At 40.7% G+C, this 24,934-nt stretch overlaps 3 protein-coding genes across 4 annotated transcripts; 1 reads left to right on the top strand and 2 right to left on the bottom strand.

Annotated features, from left to right (window-relative positions):
* Positions 1 to 923: 923 nt before the first annotated feature.
* Positions 924 to 4,658, bottom strand: LOC116247260 (GDSL esterase/lipase At1g74460). The gene is made up of 5 exons (XM_031619312.2): positions 4,186 to 4,658; positions 2,712 to 2,842; positions 2,356 to 2,595; positions 1,853 to 2,102; positions 924 to 1,765 (listed from the first exon to the last, which is right to left on the bottom strand). Exons 1-5 carry the CDS (start codon positions 4,436 to 4,438, stop codon positions 1,404 to 1,406), a joined length of 1,236 nt encoding a protein of 411 aa, XP_031475172.1. The 5' UTR covers positions 4,439 to 4,658; the 3' UTR covers positions 924 to 1,403.
* Positions 4,659 to 6,512: 1,854 nt separating this feature from the next.
* Positions 6,513 to 15,351, bottom strand: LOC116247259 (beta-1,3-galactosyltransferase GALT1). 2 transcript variants are annotated; one of them, XM_031619310.2, is made up of 10 exons: positions 15,073 to 15,351; positions 14,927 to 14,996; positions 13,865 to 14,785; positions 11,822 to 13,032; positions 9,871 to 10,106; positions 9,492 to 9,773; positions 9,275 to 9,403; positions 8,981 to 9,160; positions 8,349 to 8,456; positions 6,513 to 7,586 (listed from the first exon to the last, which is right to left on the bottom strand). In XM_031619310.2, the coding sequence occupies exons 4-10, from the start codon at positions 12,666 to 12,668 to the stop codon at positions 7,374 to 7,376; spliced, it is 1,995 nt and encodes a 664-aa protein (XP_031475170.1). In that variant the 5' UTR covers positions 12,669 to 13,032; positions 13,865 to 14,785; positions 14,927 to 14,996; positions 15,073 to 15,351; the 3' UTR covers positions 6,513 to 7,373. The 2 variants fall into 2 exon arrangements, with proteins under 2 accessions (XP_031475170.1, XP_031475171.1); XM_031619311.2 differs by having other exon boundaries at positions 15,099 to 15,351.
* Positions 15,352 to 21,447: 6,096 nt separating this feature from the next.
* LOC116248783 (uncharacterized) lies at positions 21,448 to 24,134 on the top strand. Its single transcript, XM_031621755.2, has 4 exons — positions 21,448 to 22,256; positions 22,708 to 23,088; positions 23,403 to 23,620; positions 23,715 to 24,134. Exons 1-4 carry the CDS (start codon positions 21,578 to 21,580, stop codon positions 23,973 to 23,975), a joined length of 1,539 nt encoding a protein of 512 aa, XP_031477615.1. The 5' UTR covers positions 21,448 to 21,577; the 3' UTR covers positions 23,976 to 24,134.
* The last annotated feature ends 800 nt before the right edge of the window (positions 24,135 to 24,934 follow it).

Here is a 24,934-nt window from a genome sequence, read left to right as displayed (position 1 = left end):
GTGCCCACTCTAGTCCTTGGTCTGAGCCCTACAAGCACCCAACCCACTAAGCCAGAGACTAGTCAGTGCGTTTTTTGGATCCGCCACTGTCTATGTTTTCAGGGGTTCAAAATCATTAATTGGCTGAAAAGTCTCGACGACATTCTTTTTCTGGAAAAAATTTACAAATAGTCTTAAAAGTTAATTTTGTCAGTAATTGACAACGCACCTAGCTAGACTTGGAACGTACGTTATTGAAATCACACTTAAATTTTGTATGGCTAACCAAAATATCAAAGGGTTGCTCTCAGCCAACTCTCCTTAGTCCTTTCAAGTAGGTAAGGAAAGTACCTTTTGTTCATAGAGCATAAAAACACAAAATGGTTCAGATTTTCATGAGAGAAAGAGATAAATATGAGTTGTAAAATCGCGAAAAAGTAGTAAAATTTGAAAAAAAAAATAGAAACAATGACAACCAATAGGTCAAGAGGAAAATGATGGTGTTTCAGTTATTTTGACTCATGAACTTACTTTGATTTACACTTTCTTTCGATTCGATAGATGGAAAGGAAATGATTTTAAAGACAACCAAGATTAAGCACAGGAAATCTTTTATCATGGCCAAAATATAGACCTATTTCAAAGAAATAATTTTTAATCGAAACATTTAATTGGTCTCACCAAACGTGAACCACGCTAAACTTATTTGCAGAGACAGGACTGTGAAAGGAAAAGATCTGAAAGCCAAAAAATAATTCTCATTTTCGTAAGCACGTGTTTGATTGCCTAAGATAAGGGTTTGGATGCATCAATCTAAAAAGTATGATTCTTAAGTCTCACTGAAAATCGAGAAGAAAACATACCCTGGTTTTTTCGGTTTAGAACTTGAATCGGTATTGTGTATTAGCGAAAACTTTTCCCCTTCTCAGACAAGTTCTCCAAGCAATCAAACATGAATTTCATCAGTCTTACACCGCCGGACAGGTGAACGTCGGGCCGGTTTACTGACACTGACATTAGCAAAATATAAAGGTTTCAAACAAACTCTCTTTTTTCTTTTCCATTTCTTTTTGCGATTGAAGCTGGAGCTAGGCAGTCCCGTGACGGTACAAAATATGAAACTACAAGAAATTTCAACCTTAGATGCCCTTTCAAAGTTCTTCCTGATCTTCAGGTCTATTGCTATGTTTTGATTGCTGGCTCAACCATTAATAGGACAGTAAAAGCCAACTAGAACACTCGTGTTTCACGTTAAGAGGTAACACCTCAGTGAGCAGAGATGTTCCCAGATGCTCGTGCTTCCACAGTACTCTTTGTCTTCCCCAACTCTTCCTTGCCGAGCACCATAGTAGTGTTCCCTAAACAACGTCAATTCCTCATGTGCAAGCTTCGATCAAAACAGAGGAAAAGCAAACTAAGTTTTATCAGGAAGAAGGAGTAGGAGCGGGTGGCGTGGCAATGAAGGGAACGGTGGTAGTCGAAGAAGCTGGGGAGAGAGCCGTGGGAGAGGAGGGCGCCCCTGCCGGAGCAACGGAAGTAGTGGCCGGAGAGGATGCTGTATTGTTGGAGGGGGCCGCAGCCGCCGATGGTGGTGCGTTGAGGGGCCTGAAGCTGAGCTTCTTGATGATGGCATTCGCAATGACCTGGTTGGCGGCCTCGGTGGGATGGTACTCGTCCCAGAACACGTACTTGCTCCTTTCCTTGCACAGACTTGATGCTGGGGTGCACGTCAATGATGGCCGTATCCTCCCCAGTCTGCAACACGGAGAGTCCGCGTTGCTGAATCCTGTTAAAACACAGGAAAAATTCCTGATCAGCTTCTGCGGTTCAGGAAACAGGGAATCAATCAAACAATAATTTGGCAAGAAGCGACCATGTTTGAGAGGGTTGGCAATCAAATCGGCGAATTCGTTGTAGGCATCTCCAAATTGGAAGGTGGCGTTGGGAAGCTGTGCAGACAAATCTTGCATGAGTTGTTTGGTATTGTCGTTGAAGCTCATAGCAAGCTTGTTGACACTGTCTTGGCAGGTGTAGTTGGTGTTCATGACCCTCTCCAGGGGAATGCAACCCATCGGACCCAGCCCAAAGAAGATCAATTTTCGAGCTCCCAACTTGTGCAGCAACTGCACATGGTTACAGCAGCCTCCTCCTGTTAGTTCATACATAATAATAATAATAATAATAAATAATAATAACAATGATAACAATGTGAGAAATGAAGGGAACCATGCACAATCTTTTACATAAAAGGAACACAAACTTCATGGAATTGATGCATATCTTCCTACATGTTTGAAGCCAGGGTCAATTAATTGGTGGAGCTTTTCAAAAGGTCATGTTTTTAATAGTTAAAATTTGTTGACGATTTGTGTTTACCGTCAGTTGGTCCTTCAGTGTGGAGATCAGCAAGTTTGTGAATCCTGTGGAGGAGTATGCCCATGCATCTGGATAAACAGGAAGCAGAAAATTGTTGATGTAGTCGTTGCTTCCCAGTGCAACGACGTAGCTTGCTTCCTTGAAGAACTTGTCTGCTGCTTCGCTGCCAATCTTCTCTTTGACCAGCTTTTGTGTCCCTTGGAAGAGATCAATCTGCTTGTAAAAGCAAAATCTTTGCACCTGCATCCAAGAAGAACCGAAGGCACAATCAAGCTGGCTACATAGAGTTTTATGTTGTCGAGAAGAAATCAGAAAACTTTTCATTAACATGTTACTAAAAAAGATTCAATGCTTACGAATAATTGGCCTGTATCATTGAGGATCCCCCCTCCACCAGAAGCATAATTGACTCCATTTTTTAGTATCGCATCCACATCCAAAGATTGGTCCATAAATGCTATAGGTCTCGGATATCCCATGTAATCGCCTGCCAAAATAATGTATAAAACTTTCAGGTTAACTTTGGATATTAACCCCCAAAAAAGTGCACCTTTTTCCGGCCATCTCCGCCATACCGGCTGAGGGGTTGGAGTGACGAATATGAAGTTTAATTTGTCTAAAATGGGGAATGTAAAAGGAATATATAGGATTTGTCTGATACCATCTTTGCACAACCAGAGAAAGCTATATATGCACCTTTTGGAGTTCTTAAGCTCAAGTCTTTCAAGTTGAAGGAGGTTAAGAACTTGATATTAAAAACTGAGGCAACTGGCATACTCTGGTAACAGCCTGTCGAATCGCTGCCATGTGGCGATAGAACAGTTCAGAAAAATGATAATTTTCGTTCTTGGGCCTACTACCATTTGCATGTAAACAAAAGAAACTATTTTTAAAATTTTTTTTCAGTAAGGCTCAAATTTTTCATAGAAACTTCAAATAAGCTCTTCAAATAAACTAAGCTTAATTAAAAAACGAAAGATTGGCTAAAATAAAAAGAAATCTAATTTAGAGGTAGAAGGTAATATGAAAAATAAATTGGCTAACTTTTTTTCTGTTTCTCAGATTTAAGTCTTCAACATAAGTTTGCTTCAATCTGACAGGTTTTATGGAAGTCTGACTTTTATTAAATATTCAGAAAAGAGCTTTGAAAATACAGGTAAAAAGTAAACCTGGATCTAAATGAAAAATTTTCAAAAGAAGCTTTTGTGGAAGACGAATGAGAAAACCAGGAGGTCTTCGGTTTGAGCCCCACCACGGTTGTTCACCCACCCTTCCCAGGGATTAAAATAGAAAATGGAAGGGACAGGGAAAAGAAAGAAAGTAGGCCGCAGAGAAGCTAGAAATACCAGCTGAAACATGATTGGAAATTTCATGAACTTTGAAGATCTTAGCGGCGAACAAATCTCAAAAAGATCAAGGAAGTTCATGAATTCGACCATTTCCTGTTAGGAGCTGTTAAGTTCCAGGGATCGAAGCGAAGCTCCACAAGTTAATGCCCTTTCAGGCAAGGCCAGCTTGGTCGTAATAATCATCCACAAGATATAGCCGCTCATCTGGTTTGTCGGAGCCATTGTTACCATGTAAAATGAACAGGTGAACAAGGGAGGCGATGCAATACATGAAGCAAAAGCGAGAGGAAGCCAATGCTTTTCAAAAACCAAAAACTATGACACTACGTCCTAAGGAAGCAGCGTGAAGCAGGAAATAATGAATCTTAGAGAAGGAAAGCAAGTTAATGTTCATGGTAACTATGGTGCAAATACCAAGCTGACATAAAGAAGAGCCACAAGAACAACAAATAGATGGAGGGGATCGAGTGAGGATATGCACCTATTATGTCTGCAATTGTACGCCCATTTGTGAACCTGCCATTGGGGAGACCCATGCCAATGTCGATCCCGTACCAAGGCAAAGCGGCCCTAGCAATGCCCTTTGTGAGGTAGTTGTTGTTCCCAACGTCGGATAAGGAGTCCCCAAAGATGAACTGAACCGGAGCACTGTCAGCTCCCATGCCCGCAAGGGCAACCATCATCAGCATCACGATGAGTACCATCGTCTTCATCACCATCATCTTCTTCTTCATCAACTTCCGAGTTACATACGCAAGTTCCCCACTTTGGGACTCATAAAAGTCCCAAAATGGAAGGAGGAGCAGGCCAGTGAAACTCGAGTGCGGAGAGATCTTATAAACAATCTGAAAAGACTGAAAGAAGAGAGAGAGAGGGGGGTAGAGAGAGCCACCAACCTTGAAAATTTGAGCCTGCTTAAACCTATCAAAGTCAGTCACTGTTATGATGGTTTCAGGTTTTCATTTGATTCTCAAAACTTGGAGGTTGTGGACGTTGGCCTACTTACTTGCCACGTACACCATTTGTTGAGCCAAGCAAAAGCCACGAAACGGGGAGTTGAAATTCAACGTGAGAATCAAAGAGAGCCGCATCCACTAGGCTTGTTTCCAAAATTAATCCTTTCTTTCTAACAAAGTTTCACCTAAAAATGTTCTCGAATCTTCACATCTAGTGAAGTTTCTTCCCCTTCGTATTGCTCAGGGACATCGACAAAAGGTATGTAGCAAGGGAAGAACAAAACATAGCAGATACAGAAAGCCAATCCATAGAGAGCAAAGAAGCAGCTCCAGATTTGGTAGTCATTAATTAACATCCATAATATGCATGATTTGGATGAGAGAGGAAGGTTTCTAGAAACAGGCACTCCTTTCTAAGGGACCTGCTCCACTCAAATTTGGATGCCGTCACCAACCAGACCCTTAAAAGAATTTGTTGGCAAGATGTTCATATAAACCATGGTGACTGCTCACTTAGTAGCTAGTTCCAAAATATCGAATGTTTCTGTTGTGTAAGCCTTACCGGCAAACAAATTAAGAACACTGTTTAGTTCCATATTTTGCATTTTCGAATTTGTCATGAAATGCCATCCAAGCTGTATTTATTCCTTTCACTGCCAATAAATGGTGAATGGTCCTTTTACAGATGGTTATTAGTTGCTGTGACTCATGTTAGTTACATTAATGCTTACACCAACATTTAGTCACTCTATCAAGCTAGGTCACAAGTCCTTTTCCAAAAACTCTTTTGATTGATCTGTTTTAACTGACATTTAAAATTTTCCGATGCCATTCATATCTGATATCTTTCCTATTTTAACCTGTTGTTTATATATAGCTGCAGCTTGAACAATTTGTCTAGGATGTGCTTAGAGTCCTCATATACATTCAAATGGCAACATGATTTCCATGAAGAGCAAAATCATGACTTTAAAGTTTATGGAATTGTAAACCTTTCCTGCCTGTTTGGATGACAGTAAGACCTGGTTTTCATAGCCTAACTGGGACTATAAAAACTGAGTTTCGTTGTGGGTTGTTTAATCCTTCGATGCATATCAGGGGATCAATTAGTGGAATAATATTCACCCAACCAGGGCTGGACTGCGTTTCGTTACGGGATAAGGATGCTCAGCCAAGGATCCTCCTCAGCCTTACAAGTTCTCATTTCTAAACCTGTTGAACATGTTTTAGGAAATTTCATACTAAAAGCAGATCTAACTTCAATTTTAATTATTTCAAGATAAAACAACTGCAACCTTTCGAAAAAGAAAATGATGTAAGTAGTTTAAATTCAAAATTTACTTTTAAGAGAACAGTTTTTTAAGTAAACCCAATTGGACCTGTTTGTTCTCATGGTTTCTAGAAAAAGTAAGGTGACATATTTTTAGCCAATCTGTGCTCTCTCTCTCTCTATCTCTCTCTCTCTCTCGGGTTCCACGTACCAGCAGAACTGCAGAAGGGAGTGAACCCAGAAAGTTTGCGTGAATTTCTCCACGATAACTTGAAAGATTTCATATTTTTTAAAGTTGGAAGACCCCTATTTCCATGGTTAAGGAAGAACAGGAAACAGATTCGACCATAGTAAAAGGCGAGGATGTTGAAAATATGCTATTAAGGAAAAGACTAGTGTAATAAGGGGAAAAAGACCCAACAGAACGCCACCATTATAGGTGATTTCTAACTCACCTAATCCTGCCACCTAAAACCGTGTTTCACGAGTTATTTTATAGCAACTGTTGTAGTTTTCTAGTGTAACCGGCGTTTGGTTTTTGCAAGTTCTCAACAAGCAGCGAATAGGGAAAGAACAACCATGGCATCTGATAGTTTCCTTCAATGGAAGTGAAAACTTCCTCCAAAAGCGACAACTCCGCTTCTGAAAGAGAAGCAGCAGCAGTTGCTGCATTTGGATTTTCTGCTTCTTGAGGGTGTACCGAAGCAGATTTTGCTTTCATGGAGGTAGTAGTGGCCATGTATCTCTGGTTCTCTAATGATGCAGCCACTTACCGCCTTCCCCTAATTCGTTGGTCAGCAAGGCCTTGCTGCGGACCAGCACCTTCAAGCTACCACTTGAAAAGTTCATCAGACATTGGCTTTTGGTGCGTGTGCGCATGTGCGTGAGTGGGAGAGAGAGAGGTCCACATCTATTACAGCAAAAAACCAGTCAAGCCCAGCTCCTTCCTTGACAGCCTACTGGGTCGCAAATTGTTAGTTGCTCAGGCCAATCTCTCCTCCATTTTCTCTTTGTCGAGCATGCTCCGCCTCCGAATCTGCCAATCTGCAGGTGAGCAAAAGGCGTCCATGAGAAGCAAAGTTGCATCGCTTGTCCTCCACAGTTTTAACCTTGTCCTTCCTTCACCCACATTTCCACCTCTCCTAAGTCCTCAACATATTTTGCGCACTTCATTGGAGATTCAATACCAATAAATGATTCCGCTATCATATTTATGCAGCAGAGCCAGTGCCAAGAACATGATGAGACGGCTCAAGACCGTTAGGGCGAAATGCATACTCTAGAAGATCATTCTTTCCGGAAAATACAAGAAGAAAGCGCCGAGCAAAAGCAACCGCCTCCACCTCTCCCTCCTCTTTTCTACATATGTATAGGTAATAGGACAAGCGAAAAAATAATCAGCAAAAAATTTCCACAAACTCCGTTAGTGACGTGCGATGCCCTCTATCGACGATTGCAGCATATAGCCCCACGTCCCTCGCTTAGCCTCTGCCATAAGCAGAGCATCTCTCTAGGTTCCTGGTAGTGTGCCACAACATATCCATCTGTACACCCTGTGTTATACACCCTATCGTCGTTCACGTACTGAATTGCTAGACCGCCCTTCTTCAGGTCGGCTATCCACATACCCATCGCCACATCCTCCAACTTGAACATCTGCGGTAAAAATACGCAACAATGTCAGCTGCAGTGAAGAGTAGAGGGAAAACGCCGCGAGATCAGCACGTTGCTCAAATTAGACGGATTCAGGCGGATCAAATCCAAGCTGGGTGCAGCAGTTAAGACCACTCGATCCGATCGTGTGGATAGAGAAGACGGGAAATCTGAGAAGTTAACTCGAGTAGCACGTTATTATAGTGCACACCGCTTCACATGAATCTGAACCCAAGTTCGAACTAACCCATAAAACAACCAAAGTCAAGATCCTAGATTTACTTTTAACCGATTCGTGTGACTTGAATTTTAGAAAGACCAGTAGGGTCAAGATCAATAATTCCCAAGTCCTCCCCCTCCGTTTACAATCACCATACAAGTGCGTTAAGGGCAGAACTTATGTCCAGAAAGAGTCAAGGTTCGAGATGTAGTTTAGAGGCCCCCGGCAAGGGTGGATCAGGTCATCAACGGCAGACTTGAGTTCCAGAGTTGAAAAGAACTTAAACGATGGAACCGCATAAACTACAAGCGAACCCTGTCCACAAAAATTTTCTTGGGCCGCTAAGACACTTAAAGTTGTGGCGTCCCAAGTCCGGCTCAGGCTTGGCGAACGCCTTAGACGCCAAGTAATTGACCGAGAAATTGTCCCTTCGGAAACATCCAATAAAGATTGGAACCGAACGAGGTCTTGGGTTTAGGAAATTGATCATTTCCGCAACTCATTCTCTAGACTCGATAACGGTAAAGTTAAGATGGTTGCCAAACCTTTAGTCGCCTTTTCTTGTGCTTCCGCACCACCAAATCAGCTATGTCATGGGAAATAACGTAGCCAGGACCATGAGCCCAAGGAGGATACTTGTCTTCTGGCCATTCCTACGTTAAAACAAAAAATGGAGGCAACATGTTAGTGGATTATTTTGATAATGCAGTAAATATTAAAATAACACCACCACCCCAACCAAAAAGAAAAAACAGAGCTGACAAAGTCACCAGCTTCACAAGATGATGTTTAAGCAGCTTAAATATTTTTGGGTCACGTGTCTAATTGTACCAGAACCCGACGTCCCTGTTCTGAATTTTGATAATATGGCCATGAACTAGTTATCCACTATAGGATGAATGATTACTCTGCACCGCGCTGTTAATATGATATCCATCTCAAAACACTTGATCTAACAGCAGCATTTGATAACCAGTTCATGGCATGCTATAGTAAAGGGGGAAATTTTGTAATAATATTACAATATCAATACTACAAATGGAAAACCTTCTTACAAATAAAACAGGTATATATCAGCCAAAGGAAGGGTCAATAATCACTTCTCATGGGAACAACCAGTAATACATGATATTTAATGACCGAAAACAGAAATTAACATCAGATTGAAAATTAATACCTCTGGACTGATATACCATTTGCTTTCTGGATCCCTGTGAGGCTCTGAATCGTAATTGATAAGTCCATATAATAACCCTTGTTTGATGTTTTTCTCATTTAAAGAAGCAAGAATCTCATCCACACGGACGAATGCATCATCATCTGTTTTCATTATGTACTTGGCATTGACAGCCTTTGTCTGTAAAGGTCAGAAATGGAGAAATGAGCATGAATCCCCCACCCTTCCCCCATAACAAAAGGAAAGAGAGTGTGCACTTGAAACTAGAAAAATGAAAGAAGAATTCGAACTAACCCCGTAGACGCATATGGCAACAGATTTCAAAGTAATGAGACTGTAATAATCAACAAAAGGCATCAATTGTGTATCTCCATAAGTGCGTGCTTCATTCCAAAGTTCCTCATTGACCATCGTGTTCTTGTGCTGCAACGGACATTGTCTCAACATGAGAGAGGAGATAGAAAGAAAGCGAGAGCGCGCGCATTTGAGAGAGAGAGAGAGAGAAAACTACCAGACCAACAAAGAAACGGACAGCCACTTTGCCATTCCGTACGCTATCATACTGCATCCAAGTCCTCCTCACTGCCATCCTACGCTTGAAATTGTTTGCAGTAGAAAAAATCCCAATGAAAAGATCCAACTGCTGCTTTGTTCCCAGGGGTATGGCTTTTAGTGTTTCTAAATCCACGGCATGGTCTACATCTTCTGATGATGGCAAGCCACTTGCCAACACAGAATGCAACTTCAGATCTCCAGAAATTCTTACATCATTAACCAACCATGGCTCCAGACTCTGAAATTAAAATGCCATGTATAAATGAAAAGCATCACAGCAAATGCTATTTTCGTGTAAAACAATTGCACTCCTACTACACTGACAGCACACTTACATCTCGATAGGCAAAGGATGTTATGTGCTTTCCATCAACTGTCATCTGAATCCCTTCCAAACCCACTCGAAGAGTAGCAACAGATGGATACCCTTGTTTGAAAGGAAAGTATGTCTTTGGGCTATCAATGTTCTTCAATTCTGGTGTTCTTTTTGAACTGTTAAAATGCTTGCTTAATGCAGGCTTTCTTTTGTTTTCCTTACCCACCATCGGATTGCATTGGTCCAACTCATCCACTACATATAAAAAGAAATAGGCAATCAAGTAAGAGTGATATAACATAAGGCAGTGAAAATCTAACAATCAGGTAAGAGTGATATAACATAAGGCAGTGAAAATCTAACAATCAGGTAAGAGTGATATAACATAAGGCAGTGAAAATCTAACAATCAGGTAAGAGTGATATAACATAAGGCAGTGAAAATCTACCTAGAAAGTATAACCATCATTCCAGATATATCTACAAGAAATCAATAATATCTTTATCTAAATAAATGAAACTTGACGCAGATAGCATTGATTACTGCAAAATCCTACTCTACATATAAGATAACTAGCAGAAGCCAAAGTCCAGTAAAGCAGTATCGTTGCTTATAGCAATCAAACACAACGAGGAGCCCACCAGAACTGCAGTTTCAGCACCACATGATTCATTCGTTCCTTCAATTTAAAGCACTAGCTACTAGTAGCAGTCTTTATTTTATAATCAGAAGGATATGAGATCTCAGCAAATGACATGCATGTGACATGCTAGCTAGCTGCACAGAGTGACAAGCAGGTGAAATTGAGGGAAAAAGCCTTTCTTAGCTCAGTTGATTGTGTTTCTTCACAAGCGTTTTGCAAGCAGCATTATGTGAGAAACTGTATCTGTAATATCCCGTGAAGAATGCAAGAACCTAGCTTTATGAGCAAGGGCTAGGATAACTGTAGGACATGAAATTTTTAAATTAGGCCACAAAACAGCTAAAAGAAAGAGATCCATGCACGACAAATATTCTCAATTATATGCAATTATAAGAGAGTGGACTGACAGACAGAGGAAAGAATCAACTAGACTGACATTAGACAAAGAAACAGAAACAATGTTAGTGTAGTGAATCACAGAGTAAAAGTGGTGATCAAGATTTGTATCTCTCATACAGAGAGAGAAAACTAAACAGTGAGTTTGGCATCAAAAAAGATCTTAAGGAATACCTGGTAGGTAAGACACAGTTAGCAACTTCATGACTCTGAAATTGGAACCTAACTACAGCCCTTAAATTATTCCATTATGTATTCTTAAAGGCACAAGCATAACAGCACAATCAAATGCTCAGCTTGATCTCTTTTGCAGCCAAGGTGAGCCCATGGCTTGAAGAGTTCAGTACATAAGATTGGAATTTGGAATAAGCCTTGCTGAATATTGCAGATAAGCAGCCTCTTTTCCGAAGAATCAGATGATCAAATATTTCAAACCAGTAGCTTCTAACTGACATAATGGAGAATTTCCTGCAAGGGACACGCTTCTTGAACCTTGAAGTGCATTCCTAACTTGCATACAGATGCATCCAGTGCATAAGTAGCATGGCTATTAGGTTTTAAACTCCAGCCTGATGACATGCAAGTTTCAAACAATACTAAATAATAGGGAAGAAAATACAACAGACCAGTAAAGTGAAATCGAAGGACCAACTTTTGACATTCTTACACCGACCACAACTGACAAAGACACAATGAAGGAAATAACACATAATTGTGCTGAAAAGTGCCCTGGAAAATAGTTCTTTTCAAAGCCAGGGGTTTGATCCGAGCTAAATCTGTTGACCTCGTGAAAAAATTATTGTAAGTTATTTTGATTTGTAAAATATTACATGGAACAAGTTTTCCAGTATACCAAAATCAAATAACTCAGTGCACACAAGTGCAATAATAAAGAAGTGAGAAATTTGAGAGTTCTCAGAACATAAGTAACCTTTGCCAGCATTCTCAGATGGAGAAGGACACCGCTCCTCTGGACCCCAATCATTTGGAGCAGTCCACGTGTTTTGAACAATCACAGGATCCTCTGTGACTTTGTCACCATGAAGCCGGACATTATAGTGTAAAATGATAGGAGGATCTGGTTCCCCAGGGAGCTCAGTTCCTCTCAAGTCTATCTGAAAATTGCCAAGAAGCCCAACTGGTGTACCAATAACAGTAACAGAAGAACCCTGAACCAGGCCACAAGGAATCTGCAGCTTAAATCCAGACTTGCCCAATTCTGTGTCATTCATCTTGCTAACAGAATAGGGGCACTGTTTATCCTTTGCCTTTCGGCTAATACTACCATTGCCAATGTGAAACAGCCTTTCCTCTTCAACTGAAGCCATAAGGGTTTCCCATGCAACTTTTGCTTCTTGAATGGCCTCAACAAAATGAGGTAGGGCTGCAGCTTTAGCAACCAATGGCTTCAAATATTTCCATGTTTGTACAGACCTTTTTTCCTCCTGTGAAAAATTTCTGGGAATTAACAGACCAGAAACCAGATTTTCATAGGAGATAACTTCGGAAGAGTCGTCAGGATTTTGAACAGCAGGTACAAGGAGATCAAGATGCTCCAAGTGAAGGTGATCCGAGGTTCCATTTGTGAAGAAACCCATAAAATACTGTGAACTGATTGGACTTTCTACCATATTATATTTCATAACAAGCAACATAAGTACACATATCATTAAAATATAGAAAGGCCATTTCCTCTTTTTTCCAGAAAACCAGCAAACCAAAGAATGAAGCTTTTTGTTAAAATGAGAGAATGTTGAGATGACCTCGGAACCCAACATACTTCTGAAGAATGAAATATCCCTTCAGGTTCCAGCTTCCAAGTTTCCAATAACACGTGCAAGAAGCCTTGCACTAAAGGTTACACACTTGAATCAAAACCAATCCTGCACTATAGCTGTACAGAATGATAAACTAATCTGAGAATGGAATTCTAATTCCCCATTACAAGTGTTCCAAAAGAATCAAGGCTGACCACCATCAGAAAGCTCCACGGAGCCTCTCAACAATGCAGTCCAATAACTACAACATTTTTCTATCTCTGACTCCCACATGTGTGGGTGACATAGGAACCTTCCATAAGCAATCCCCCGATTATTTCATCTTGAAAATTTTAAATGCCCTGAAAGAAGTGGCTTCTGATCCCTGTGACATGGAAGAATCACAAATGCATGAGACTGTTGAAGCTCCCTTTCTGTTTCACAATGTACTCCAAGCACAGTACCAGTAATTCATGAAATCACTAAACTAAGCCAGCTCACCTACCTCGTAACAAAAATAGAAAGGTGACACTGGACACAATATAATTAGAGCATAAGACTTCCTAAGCTTTGATCTACTTTTGCATGTGCAAAAGATTGGCATCACTACATAATTCTCAGTAGCAATGCCAAGTAACAAAGATTCAAAATGAGCAAAATGTAACAAAGGAGAAAACGAAGATTGATAGGAAAAACATGCATGTATGGCAGGAAGTGCACAAGAAATGAAGTCAGAACTCGAGTCTTTCCATTCCGTTTTCCATCCTGATTTTTTACCGAAAATTTTAATATTTCCCCGAAACAACAAAAATTACATTCCATTATGACTGCAGATTTCGAGAATTTAGTCTAAGTCAAAATTACAATAGAATTCGACTTATGTCAAATATTTCGCCATGCATGTTAAAGATGCTTGACATTAATCCGGGAGGCAGATCGTTCGTTCGTCTTTTAACCTTTTAAAGAACCATCGTAAGAGAAGGAAACAAATAAAGATCCCTTCTCTTGTCTTTGGCACAACATGTAAAAGTGCACGTACAATCAAATTGATGACACCAATGCACCAATGAATCAACTGAAAAAAAAAAAGTTATCAGGAGCATGATATGGTCCTCGGAAAAAATGTAACTAAATTTCAAAACAAGTAGCCAAAGATATAATTCTTTTTCCCTTTCAAATACATTTCCGTTGGTTTATGTCCTGTAACCCGTTCTTACCTGAAGCTACTCGGTGGCTATTCCTCTTCTACATACTCGACGAAAGTTGCTGGACTCTGTCGATTTTGATCGCACTCACCAGGACCAGGATCAAAGCCAGTATATATTTGAAAGATCAAGCGGAAGTAAGCCACGCAGGAAAAAATCCCGTGCTCTGTCCTAAAGTTGCAAGTTTCAGTCACTCAAACTTGGGAACAATCCGTTTCTCCTCTTCCCTTCACTCGAAACCTTCCACACATTCTTCCTTTTCTATCTTTTCAGTTAATGCCTTCAACTCTCCGAATTCTTACTGCTAGATTTTTTCCCGCTTCATGCCTTTCCTTCTGGACCACTTCAAACCTTCATATCCAACGACCCTTATTCCTGCGGATCTCTCCCGCATTTCAAGCCTTGCTGTCACCGAGATTCTACTTCACACAACTAAATGTCCTCGATCTTCTCGCAGGATTCTCTCGCACCCCAAAATTTCAACCACGCCTGTCGTTTGCTACAGGATGTTCGCTTAAAGCGAGCTCCAAAATGAACCGGATCGTCCTTCTGATGTATATAGCTACCGCCGGAACTCTCTCCCGCTTCAGAACTTCAACAAACTGGCTGTTTTTCTTGCTACCGGAGCTTTTCACATTAGATGACTTTCACTCTCAAACCCGTTTCATCCTTCTCCCTAGCGGATATCGTCTCACTCCAAATCTTCAAAACTCTCACATTCCTCTTCTGACAGCAATTTCTTCGCTCGAGACCTCCATTCCCTGCTATTCTTCTTCCTGCCGGAACCTTTCCCACTGAAAGTCGCAAATCTCCACTTTTCTTCCACCCGCCGGGCTTCCTCACACAAAATCCTCGTCACTCCAGGCAGCTGAACCGATTCAACCTCAGAAACTGAACGCTCTTGAGCAAAGCACCGAGAGAAAAGCAAGTGTTCTGAAAAGGGAAAAAACGCTCAAATGTTGAATCCCCGAAAGGAAAAGAAAACAACGGGAACATGTGCATGTGTATGTGTTTGTGAGGGGAGAGGGAGGGGGGAGAGAGAGAAAGAGAGATATCGGAGATCTGGAAACTTACACTGCTTTCAGAATTTCAGTGGGAACAACTCCTCGTTTTGGCGTCGAAGTTCAGCAAAAAAGACAGATACCTATAAATATCGCAGAAAATATTTAAAAGAAAAGAGAGAGAGAGAGAGAGAGAGAGAGAGAGGGGAAGACCGTGACCGGGGCATATTATTCTTCCACATTACTTAAAAGGAGGAGAAACGTAGAACGGACGCTCGCGAGATTTTCCCCTCTCCGCGCGACGAGAGATTTGCGCACAGCCGGAGAGAAAACGCGGTGGACGGAGAGAGTTTATCTCGTTTTCACACTTCGTCTTCCAGATTACTTGTACTGTTCAATCTGATTATTAAAATTTAAATCTCGCCATAAATTTTCAGAGAGAGAGATTAAAGTCTATTCGGCACTGTAGTCCACGACGACGCCCACGGAGAGATTAGAAGTCACCGTCAGTTAAGGGAAGAGAGAGGCGTCAGTTTTCTTTTCTTTTCTTTTTTAGCAGGAGTTGAACAAAGTTCAGTCGGTGGGACATAGAGAGAGAGAGGAAGAGTGCGTCACCGTCGGTCGCGGTTAAACAGGGTGAGAAAAGATGAGAAGCCCGAATCGGGGAGCGGGAGAGAAGGGCGATCTCGGAAAATGTTCACGGGCTTGGTGGGGACAAGGGCCTTGCTTGCCGACCCGTTGGCGAATCAAAACGTTTTCAAGCGTCTTTGCCTGCTGCCTTCTTCCCCGTACAGCCAGGGCGGGAGCGGAAGAAACCGGCTCTTTTCAGGAGAATGACAAAATTACCCCTGTCCAGATACGGTTCCTTAGCGGTGTGGATTGATTTGGATCGCACTATCGGTTCAAATTCATTTAGTCGAATCTCATAAAGAAATGCGAACCCAGTCTGACGGATCTGGACTGTTCGTGCCAACGGTGGATCCTGATTGGATTTCGTGGGCAATTCAATCGGTCGAGTTTTCATTCAAACAATATTTTCAGCTGTACAGCCTTATGTTCATTTTCTAAAATTAAATCTATGTTTTTAATATTTTTTTATTATAATTCACAATGAATTCAGCTAAATAAATCGATGAATCTGCAAATAGACTAAATTGGCAGCTCCAGATTTTTCCGAGGCCAATTCACACAGTCGGGGTCCAGAAAACGCGGTAGGAGCAGAGCAGTTAGCTTTATAATTCAGTGGTCCAAGTAATTTTGTTCGATTTCTAAGGGAATTTGACAGGAACCTACTGTGTTTTGTTCAGTTTTTCTTTAAAAAAGGAAGAAGACGACGCAAAGTCTTGGCGGTTTCATGGCCGTTGTTGACATTGGAAATCGCCTGAAATGAAACCCTAGTTGCCTTCCATGTAATGTAATGTAATGTAACACAGTCAGGGATTGATTCTTCTAAAAGCTGGCCACAGGTAAATTGTCAAAGCTGTCGACATCAATTTAACGCTTTTGCAAAGGATGTCATTTGAAAATTAGCTCGCCCTCCCCTCGAGATCGTAAAGAAGAAAGGGAATCTACTCAAACGTGCTAGTGCAGTTTTATCTATTTCTCGCCCTGTTAAAAAAAAAAAAAAAAAAAAAAAAAAAACGTTATTTCAAGTAAAGAACTGTGAGTAAGTCCATTTTCATGTGTAAGTTTGGCAAAGTAAGGTGGAGATCCAACATATGAAACTAACGTTGGTTCCGCATTCTTGTTCGGGTGCATTGCTTTTAATCTTCGGATATTGGATCTCGGGTATACTGTAATCCAAATCAAGTGGGCGATCTTCAAGCCCAAGGGGTGGGACCCCACGCGCTTGTTCGTTGAAAAGGCCCGCCCTTTGACCGGAGCTGGCTGCACCAACCGATTTGAAGAAAAGTAAAGCAGCAGCAGCAGCAAAAATGGACCAGTCTTGCCTTTTCTTTTGTCATAGTCGACCCAGAGCTCCAAAAAAGTCTGCATGTCCTTCCATAAAAGGGGCAAGGTAGGTCCATAAGCAAGAATTTAAAATGGATCGGACCCATTTAGCCGGCGCTTGAAGTCCAATGGCGGAGTTGTTGTAATAATTTGATTGTTTATATATATGGGTACTCCTAGAATTAGTGCCCCCTCCAATCAAATTTTTTTTTTTGGCTCCGCTAGTTGCTTGGAGCAGCGTTCAGTGTTTAAAGAAATTTGGAAATCCGACTTTTGAAATTTCAGAGCAGTTGGCGATATTATGGGCAAGCAAAGAAGCACCAGCCAAGTGATCAAGCGGCCGACAGCCTTCAATGGTAAGCAAAAAGCAAAGCGGACATACTAACCAATGCATTCATTGTGTGGGGATGTACCTAATGGCACTTCTTTTAGCCCTTCATTCTAATGGCGATGATTCTGCATATCCAAGCTTCACGCGAACTGAATTGAATGGGTTGTCATGGTCCGAGCAAGCTTGTTCGAGTGCTTTGCCGGTTTAACATATCGTCCGATTAGTTTGACCTCTAATGCACTTCGCCGTTCTGGATCAATTTTGTCCCTTTTGCAAACACCACCTCCTCTCTCGATCTACAAATATGCCTTTAGTTATGATCTCTTAATAAAACTAATACCAAGTATATGTACAGATGGGGACCATAAGTGATTTCGCATCAGTCGTGATCAAGATGACACTTAAATTAAATAGCCAACAAAAGTGATGGAGGTTTCCAAGCTCACTTAATAAAGATGTTTAATTGTTGAGCTCATGGCCAGTAGTAGTTCAGCGTTCACTGTATGTCTTGATGAACACAAACTGAATATATAGTTGTCACCGTTACGTACATCCTTTATTTTTTGACGGCCATGTTCTCAAGATATTGGAGGAACGTCCTGGATATTCCTAAATTTCGAGTGCAGGTAAGGGAAAAATAAAGTAGCGGGAATTTAAAATGACGCGAATCGTCAGCGCACGCGCGCGCCTGCCTGCATATTAGATTCGGTGATGAATCGGAAGTGAATAATTGCTCGTCAGTGTTGTTGACAAACTTCCTCGCTAACAAATATTTGACAATCACTTATATTCTTCTTCTTTTTTTCTTTTTTTTAAATATATAAAGGAGCGATGGCAATTAACGTGAATTAAATTGCCACAGCATGTGAGTGAATAATAAATTTGAAAAAAGAAACAAAGCTTTATCCTGAAAGTTTTATACGTAAATAGATTCGGCAATTAAATGAAAGAGATTCGATCAGTCAACTCCATATCAAGACAACTTAAGCACATTGATTACCTCTGACTTAGTTTTTATTTTAAATCCATAGAATTTGAGATTTATAATTTATATAGCTAAGATCAGACTATTTGCTTTTAATCTTATTTCATGCATTTTATCAGTTTTAAAAGATAGAATGAAGATCTCATACTTGAGATCTTATTTCAGAATTTAGTTTTTTTGGTTTGATGAACCATAAATTTAAATATAAATCAAATGTAGATCTTAATTCAAACTTAAGATAATGAACAACCAATTTTTATATGATTTTTTAAGCAAAAGCAAGAGCATATCATATCATATCTATGGATTCAAGACGAGTGGCAATCAAGCACCCCTTGATTTAAAGCCCTCTCAATATTGAGTTGTAATATATATATATATATGTAATGTATATATATACTGCATCGACCTGCGTGTATGTAAAGACTGAAGCATCTAGAGAGATGGAGAATTTAGGGTCAAAAGTAGATTTCTCCGGCCATCGGAATGGCCTGGCCTCTCATCGATGTAATTTGTGTGTGTGTGGGGGTGGGCTGGGAAGGGAAGGAGTGGCTTTTATATGCGACAAAGCAGCGCTGCTGAGTAAAACAGGTTTGTGCAGAAAAGACAAATTGAATATGAATATGGTTATTTTTTCTTCACATGATCTTCGGTAGTGACTGCAAAAATTTTTTGTATCGGTTTAGTCCGAGCACGGTCCGGTTGCTTTCGGGGCAGTGGGCATCATCATTTGGAAGTATTCCAAAGCCACGGTTCCCCCACTTGTAATAATGTACTGCAACTACAGCCGGTAAACCGGAACAATTTTATTCTTGTATGACGTTAAAAATGAGCGACTCATTACTCAATTGAGTTTACGGATGGAAGCTAATACCTTCTCACGTGGCTACCAGTAAAGCTACCAATTAAATGCGTGTGAATCAACATTAAGACTAAGTTGAAGAAAGTCGAGAGTTGAGTATTTATAAATCTATGTTTCCGATCGTTCTTCGCCGAGTTTTTCTTGACTGATACATTTTTAGAAAACAATAAAAGTTAGGTTGCATTTGATTTTCCATGGATCTTAGATCCAAGGAGATTCATGAGCAAGCCTGTGCTTGTTATAAGATCAAAAGTTGAGTGTGAAAAGTAACAGTCTTACCTTGATACGAAGCTGATCGGCCTACACACGACCCCATGGCTGATATACATACAATGATAAGATTACAGATTAACTGCACTGCAACTACTCAAATATATGTGATAGTCGAATTTGATATTATATAAAGAAAACCATAATTTCAGGTTAGATTACTTGACGCAATGATGGTTGACACAATTCAAAAACTATGTATTAAAAGAAAAAAAAAACTATTTTGTATTACTAAAGAGTTGAAAGTTAGTTTCTGAAACATAACTGGCCACAGCTGTGGATGAGAGGGACCAACCATCACCTTCTCGCATCTTACTTACTTTCTATCACTCACCTCACAAAAGAAGCACGCTGGACCAATAAAAAGCTGAAGGGATGCTTTCATTTGCATTTAAAAGCATCGCGTCAGACACTCCGGAAAACCCGTTCCGGCTGATCAATTTCTCCCACCGAACTACAAATTTGTCGTGCTATGGTGAAGTTAAATTCTTGCTCAAAGTTTCAATGCTTTCCATTGTGGGCGCTGAGCTTTGCATGGTGCGAGACGTCATCTTAACCCATCTGTGCTGTCGGTGTAATAATTTGTTTGTCGCTCGACCGGAATCGGTGCATGCAGCCCATTAACTAGTTCTCGAGGGGACTCGGCAACTCCTGCAAGTTTCAACTTTTTTTTTTTTTTTTGTGGTTTTGTGGTGTAGAAGATTGATGCTTTTGAGTGACACTTCAACTGGAGGAGACTCTCTACCCTCAACCCAAACCATTGTACCAATCCCTTAGGAAATAGGAATAAGGGTCTACTGAACCAGCCAGCTAGGGATTAATGTAGAGGACAAAAAATTTGTGTAGCCCATGAGAGATATAAGTGGCTCTACCAAGTAAGAGGCGGAGCTCCTGTGAACAACAAGAGCAATTTGAAAATTGTTACTAACAGGAGACTGATTGCCATTTGTGGGGTTGTAATTGGGCCAAGCGTTTTGCTATTTTCCAATTTCAAGCTGGGTTCCATTGTGCTTAATTGTCTTGAATCCAACCTTTTGCAGGTCTTACTTGCCAAGAAGAGCTAAATCCACTTGGCCAATGGGTTGTATTTAAGAGCCTTTTACAAGGAGACGTTATTGAGAGTTTGACATGAAACCGCTAAAATCAAAACAGAAAAGGAATCGATTCTTCCCGCCCACAGATCGATAAAGAAAATTGAAGCTAGATCTAGAGACTCATTTTCACTCCCAACTTCAAAAAAATATTACAGTACATGTGGTTGTTCACTAGCTAGCTCCCAAAAACTGCACTCTAAGATCAACAGCCTGGAAGACGAAGACGGGAGAGCCGCCGTAGATTAGCAGATGGATTGCCTTTTGCGGCACGATTCTCTCTCTATCTGGGCTCTCATGCCCACGTCAGTACGGTCATATTTGCTTCTTTAATGGCGCCTTCCTAGTGGGGGATCGTCGTTAGTTAATAAACATAGCGTTTGGTTTGTGGTTGAAAGGACAGCAGGCGGAAGCCTGCTTTTCTAAGGGTTGCAAAAGTGGAACAACCACTGCTGTTGACTGATTTCGTCTCTTCCAACTCCTGATTACAATTTCCTTGGACTATTGTTTTTATGTTGGAAGTAGGAACAACGAAACATGTGGAATCCGGAACAACCAGGCATGTGAATAAAGAATCAGATCCAGGACAAACACAAAGTAGTAAAGAAAGACTTGCAGGAAAGCCTCGTCCTAGCAGGATCCAATCCTTCCTCATCAAAAGTAGAAGACAGTAAAGTGCCAACTGGTAGATAATGTTCTCTACATGACTTTTAAGTAGTAATAAACGACCCAAATGACCTGAACTGCCTTATTAAATTATTGAGGGTAACAACCTGTCGACCATGAATGCATCATAAACAAGCTAAGCAGTAATCCTACAAGCTGAACACGAGCGGCTCATTTTCTTTTGAACTCTTGCAAATTTTAAGATCATAAATATATTGTTACATTAAAATATGTGCATATTTTGGTGTGATATGCACGTCCTATATATTCATCACGGATCAAATAGCAGTATGAAATGAAAACAAATTGGAGTAATAGCAGCCATCTCAAATGGTAGTTAAGAAATTGAAACAAATTGGAGATAACAGCATCCGAACTATTGGTTGGTGACCTTAGAATCGTGCAACATCGCATTGGTTAATTAGAGAGTTTTGGAGATTGTGACGAAATTAAAAAATTTCGAACCAAACAACTCCCACCAAAGTTGGCCATCGTCTAGGGACTACTTTATAGGTGATGACACCAAATGCTTATTCCAAAAATCTCAGGAGGGAACGCTGGGTCTTCAGATGCCTTTGCTTTCGCAATGTTGGTTAATTGTTACCGTCTTCTTGATCCCACAGGGATCACTCAAATGGCGCACTCTGCACTTCTTCTTCTTCCCACTATGGCTCGTACCCTGCCAAGTTGTAGTATGGGTGAAGCTCTTGGCAAATTGGTTGCCGTGCATAGTTGTCGTCCCTCTTAAGCTCATGTCAGGCATGATTGTTGCAGATGCAAGATTTTTATTGTCCTTCTTTAGCAGTCACAGGAGAGACGTCATTGATCATGAAGCTTCTTCTGCCGCGGAATCCATCAAATTATGCGCTCTCTCCAAGGACGAAGATTTTGACACATACGGCCCACTTCAGTTAGCTATATGCAGTCACTCGTTGCGATCTTTCCCCACCATTAACGAACCGAAAACCACGGAAGAAGACTGCAGGGCCATTGTTGTCCAGGAAGAGGAACTGTACTGCAAGACAGAGTTTGCAGACACACATAATGTTTGTCCAGTGATAGATGTGCCAAATTCCATCGATGGGATGAAGGAATCTTTTCAAATGTCTGATCCTAAATTGGTGGTTTCATTGTCGGAGCCAGAGGCACAGCAGCAGAAAGAGGAACAAATGGATGAGTTTTACAGAGAATATGCGACGAGGATGACGATGTTCGATCTCCTCAACTCTGAGAGGGGCAGTATGCTAAGTGGGTACACTTGGTTCCTTCAGTTTATTGTTGCTTTTTGCTTCTGTGATGTTAACCACCAGACGACCAACTGAGACCTTGGGTTACGGTGCAGACGGAGTTAAGTCTGGCATTGAGACATGACAAGCGATTGACTTGTGGTGACTCTTCATGGAATCAGATTCCTGAAGGAGATTCAATATAGTTCTTTTCCTGAACTTCCCCACGTCAACCCGCACTAGTTTCCTGATCAAAGAGATGCTGTCATGGAACTTTAGATCCAGCCCTAGGTGGCTAGGAGGTTTAGGCATCGTGTATGATTGGTCTGTCATGGAACTTTAGATCCAGCCCTAGGTGGCTAGGTGGGTTTAGGCATCTTGTATGATTGGTGAATAGCCTTCCACCAACTGACCTGCGATCTTGAGCAATTTTACTATATTTACTAACATGCTCTGCTCGTTTACTGTCGCAGGTGCAATTCTAGGGAAGCAAGTGCAGGACTCCAATTTGGCCGAAAGGTTCGCTTCTATAACGTCTGCTAGTGATACTCATGGCAATGTTGGTATGAGAAAGCTTGTCAGGCGTTTACAGTGTGAGTTTGAAAGGGTGTATGTGGGTCACTCTTGTTTGTGCTGGGATGCCATTCATCATCAGTACCTGAAAATTCAGCAGATGGCAGCTGCAGATTGCCATCTGAGGTTACCATATGATAGAGTAGCTCAGAAGTTTCAAAAATTCAGGGTTTTGCTAGAGAGATTCATGGAAGATGAAGGGCCGCAAATTGAAAGGTTTTGGAGATATTCCAAGAGCAGATTAGCCTCCAAAAATTTGCTTCAAGTCCCTTGTTTATCAGGTGATTGGTTTTAACTTCCTCGTATATATATATATATATATATATTGAGAGTCAAACCCACAAATTTATTGATTAGTTTCCTATATCCTGAAGACGTACTGATATATTGTGTTTGCAACGACTTAAACGGGAAATGGAAATTAATTTCATGTATTTCTTATATTTAATCAAATGTTTACATTCTCGTTGTTCTAGTAGAGTATTTAATGCCTGTGTTCTAGGCTCTGGGCTGAAACTCTGGTCATCATAATTCTGTTGTCACTCGGAACAAATTGTTTGGTGTCTGACATATGAAAATATTTCGTGCTGTAAAGGCTATGCTGAGGAAGAGCAAATCGGAGGGGGGGATGTGAAAGCGACCAAATTGCTTCAAATTATGGAGGAATCTATATGGACATTTTGGGTTTTACTCTCAACTGACAACAAGAAAACTCCACGGAGATTGGGATCCAAGCTTCTGTGGGATGATCCATTAGTTGAAGACCCGAATGATCTAGAGTTGCTGTTCTACCTGAGGAAGACCCTCAAAGAAGTAAGCCTGATAAATGACTCTTACTTGCACCCTATGTGGGCATAAGATTACAAAAAGTTACTAATTAGCTGTCTGTTGATTACATTTTCTCCAGAGAAAAGCAAGAGCGAAAGATATGGTAAGAAAGAAGAAAGGCTGGCTGTTAAAGAGAAGAAGAATGGATACAGTTGAAGAAGCACAAAAATTGGAGTACCTGTTCGCCTTGATAGAAATAAAGCTTGTATCCAGGGTTCTGAAGATGAGTCACCTTTCTACTAGCCAACTAAACTGGTGCCAACACAAGCTTCAGGGTATTGAGTTTCATGGTGGAAAACTGTACAGGGGCTGCTCAGGCTTCTTTTTCCCTTTCTCTTAGGCTTACAGAAAAGAGAAATGACAAGAAAGGCCTAGGCAACATCAGTTCATGCTGCCAAAGCCCAAAATTTCCTTTCTAGTATTCAAATTGTACAGTGGGCACATTATTTTTTATATAGAGGAATTTGTCCTCCCCAATGGAGCAGAACTCCAGCCTTTACTATTTTCTTTTGAGGTTCTTTGGAAAAGGTTGGAAAGTGGGAAGGGTTAAGAATGTGGTTTTCTTCAATACCACCACGAATTTTCCAAAATCCACCAATTCACACTCGGCTTAATAGATGACCTGAAAACATAGAAAATGAGTGCACTACTTAAATTGTGCCCTGAGTTGGTTGGCAACGTTCTTAGCCAGGCAATAGCTTGTGAAAGGTCAATACAGTAGAATGGTAGCTTCGACCAAAAGTTAAGAGATCCATCTACCATTATCAGCTAAGCTCAAAACAAGAAATTAAATGAAATCTAGAGATTGATTTGCAACTATTATGAATGCATGATCAGCCCACTTGTGCGTCCATACATGTGCCTCATTTTGCTTAATTTAATCCTTAGTAACTCACGTTTTATGCTTAGATTATCAGCTAACATTTTTTTTTTCTCCTCACCTTTTTAGTTTCTGGACAACTATTCCATCACCAATTACAGAGTGCCAAAGCGCTATGATTTTCTCATTATTAATGTAGCAAAAAGCATCTCTAAATTGATGTGATAACTGCTAATTAAGCCTCAAGAAGAGTTCTCCCTGCTGTTATCAGAGGAAATCTCCTAACCAAACAAACGGAAGTCAAGATTGAAATGAACAAAATGTTACTGTAATCAAGTTTGTTGATTTCATTCTTTTATTCAAACTATGTTGTCACATTGAACTAAACTAAAACTTGTGTAGGACTGCAATTGCTTGGAGACTTGGAGGAACACCTTAAATGGTCGCCTTTCACACCGCGAGGAATTTATTGCTCTTTG

Source organism: Nymphaea colorata, chromosome 2 (assembly GCF_008831285.2).
Source record: "Nymphaea colorata isolate Beijing-Zhang1983 chromosome 2, ASM883128v2, whole genome shotgun sequence".
NCBI classification, from domain to species: Eukaryota; Viridiplantae; Streptophyta; class Magnoliopsida; order Nymphaeales; family Nymphaeaceae; genus Nymphaea; species Nymphaea colorata.
The sequence above is the reverse complement of the archived record's forward strand: the minus strand, read 5'-3'. Positions and strand labels throughout refer to the sequence as shown.

Coding starts and splice junctions, on each gene's coding strand:
- LOC116247260 (XM_031619312.2), bottom strand. CDS start 4,438: ATGAAGAAGAAGATGATGGTGATGAAGACGATGGTACTCATCGTGATG. Junction 2,103..2,355: donor CACTGAAGGACCAACTGACG/GTAAACACAAAT, acceptor AACCATGTGCAG/TTGCTGCACAAGTTGGGAGC. Junction 1,766..1,852: donor TGCCAACCCTCTCAAACATG/GTCGCTTCTTGC, acceptor GTGTTTTAACAG/GATTCAGCAACGCGGACTCT.
- LOC116247259 (XM_031619310.2), bottom strand. CDS start 12,668: ATGTTGGGTTCCGAGGTCATCTCAACATTCTCTCATTTTAACAAAAAG. Junction 9,774..9,870: donor CATCCTTTGCCTATCGAGAT/GTAAGTGTGCTG, acceptor TTTTAATTTCAG/AGTCTGGAGCCATGGTTGGT. Junction 7,587..8,348: donor ACAAGAAAAGGCGACTAAAG/GTTTGGCAACCA, acceptor TTTTTACCGCAG/ATGTTCAAGTTGGAGGATGT.
- LOC116248783 (XM_031621755.2), top strand. CDS start 21,578: ATGCCTTTGCTTTCGCAATGTTGGTTAATTGTTACCGTCTTCTTGATC. Junction 22,257..22,707: donor TGAGAGGGGCAGTATGCTAA/GTGGGTACACTT, acceptor TTACTGTCGCAG/GTGCAATTCTAGGGAAGCAA. Junction 23,089..23,402: donor TCAAGTCCCTTGTTTATCAG/GTGATTGGTTTT, acceptor CGTGCTGTAAAG/GCTATGCTGAGGAAGAGCAA.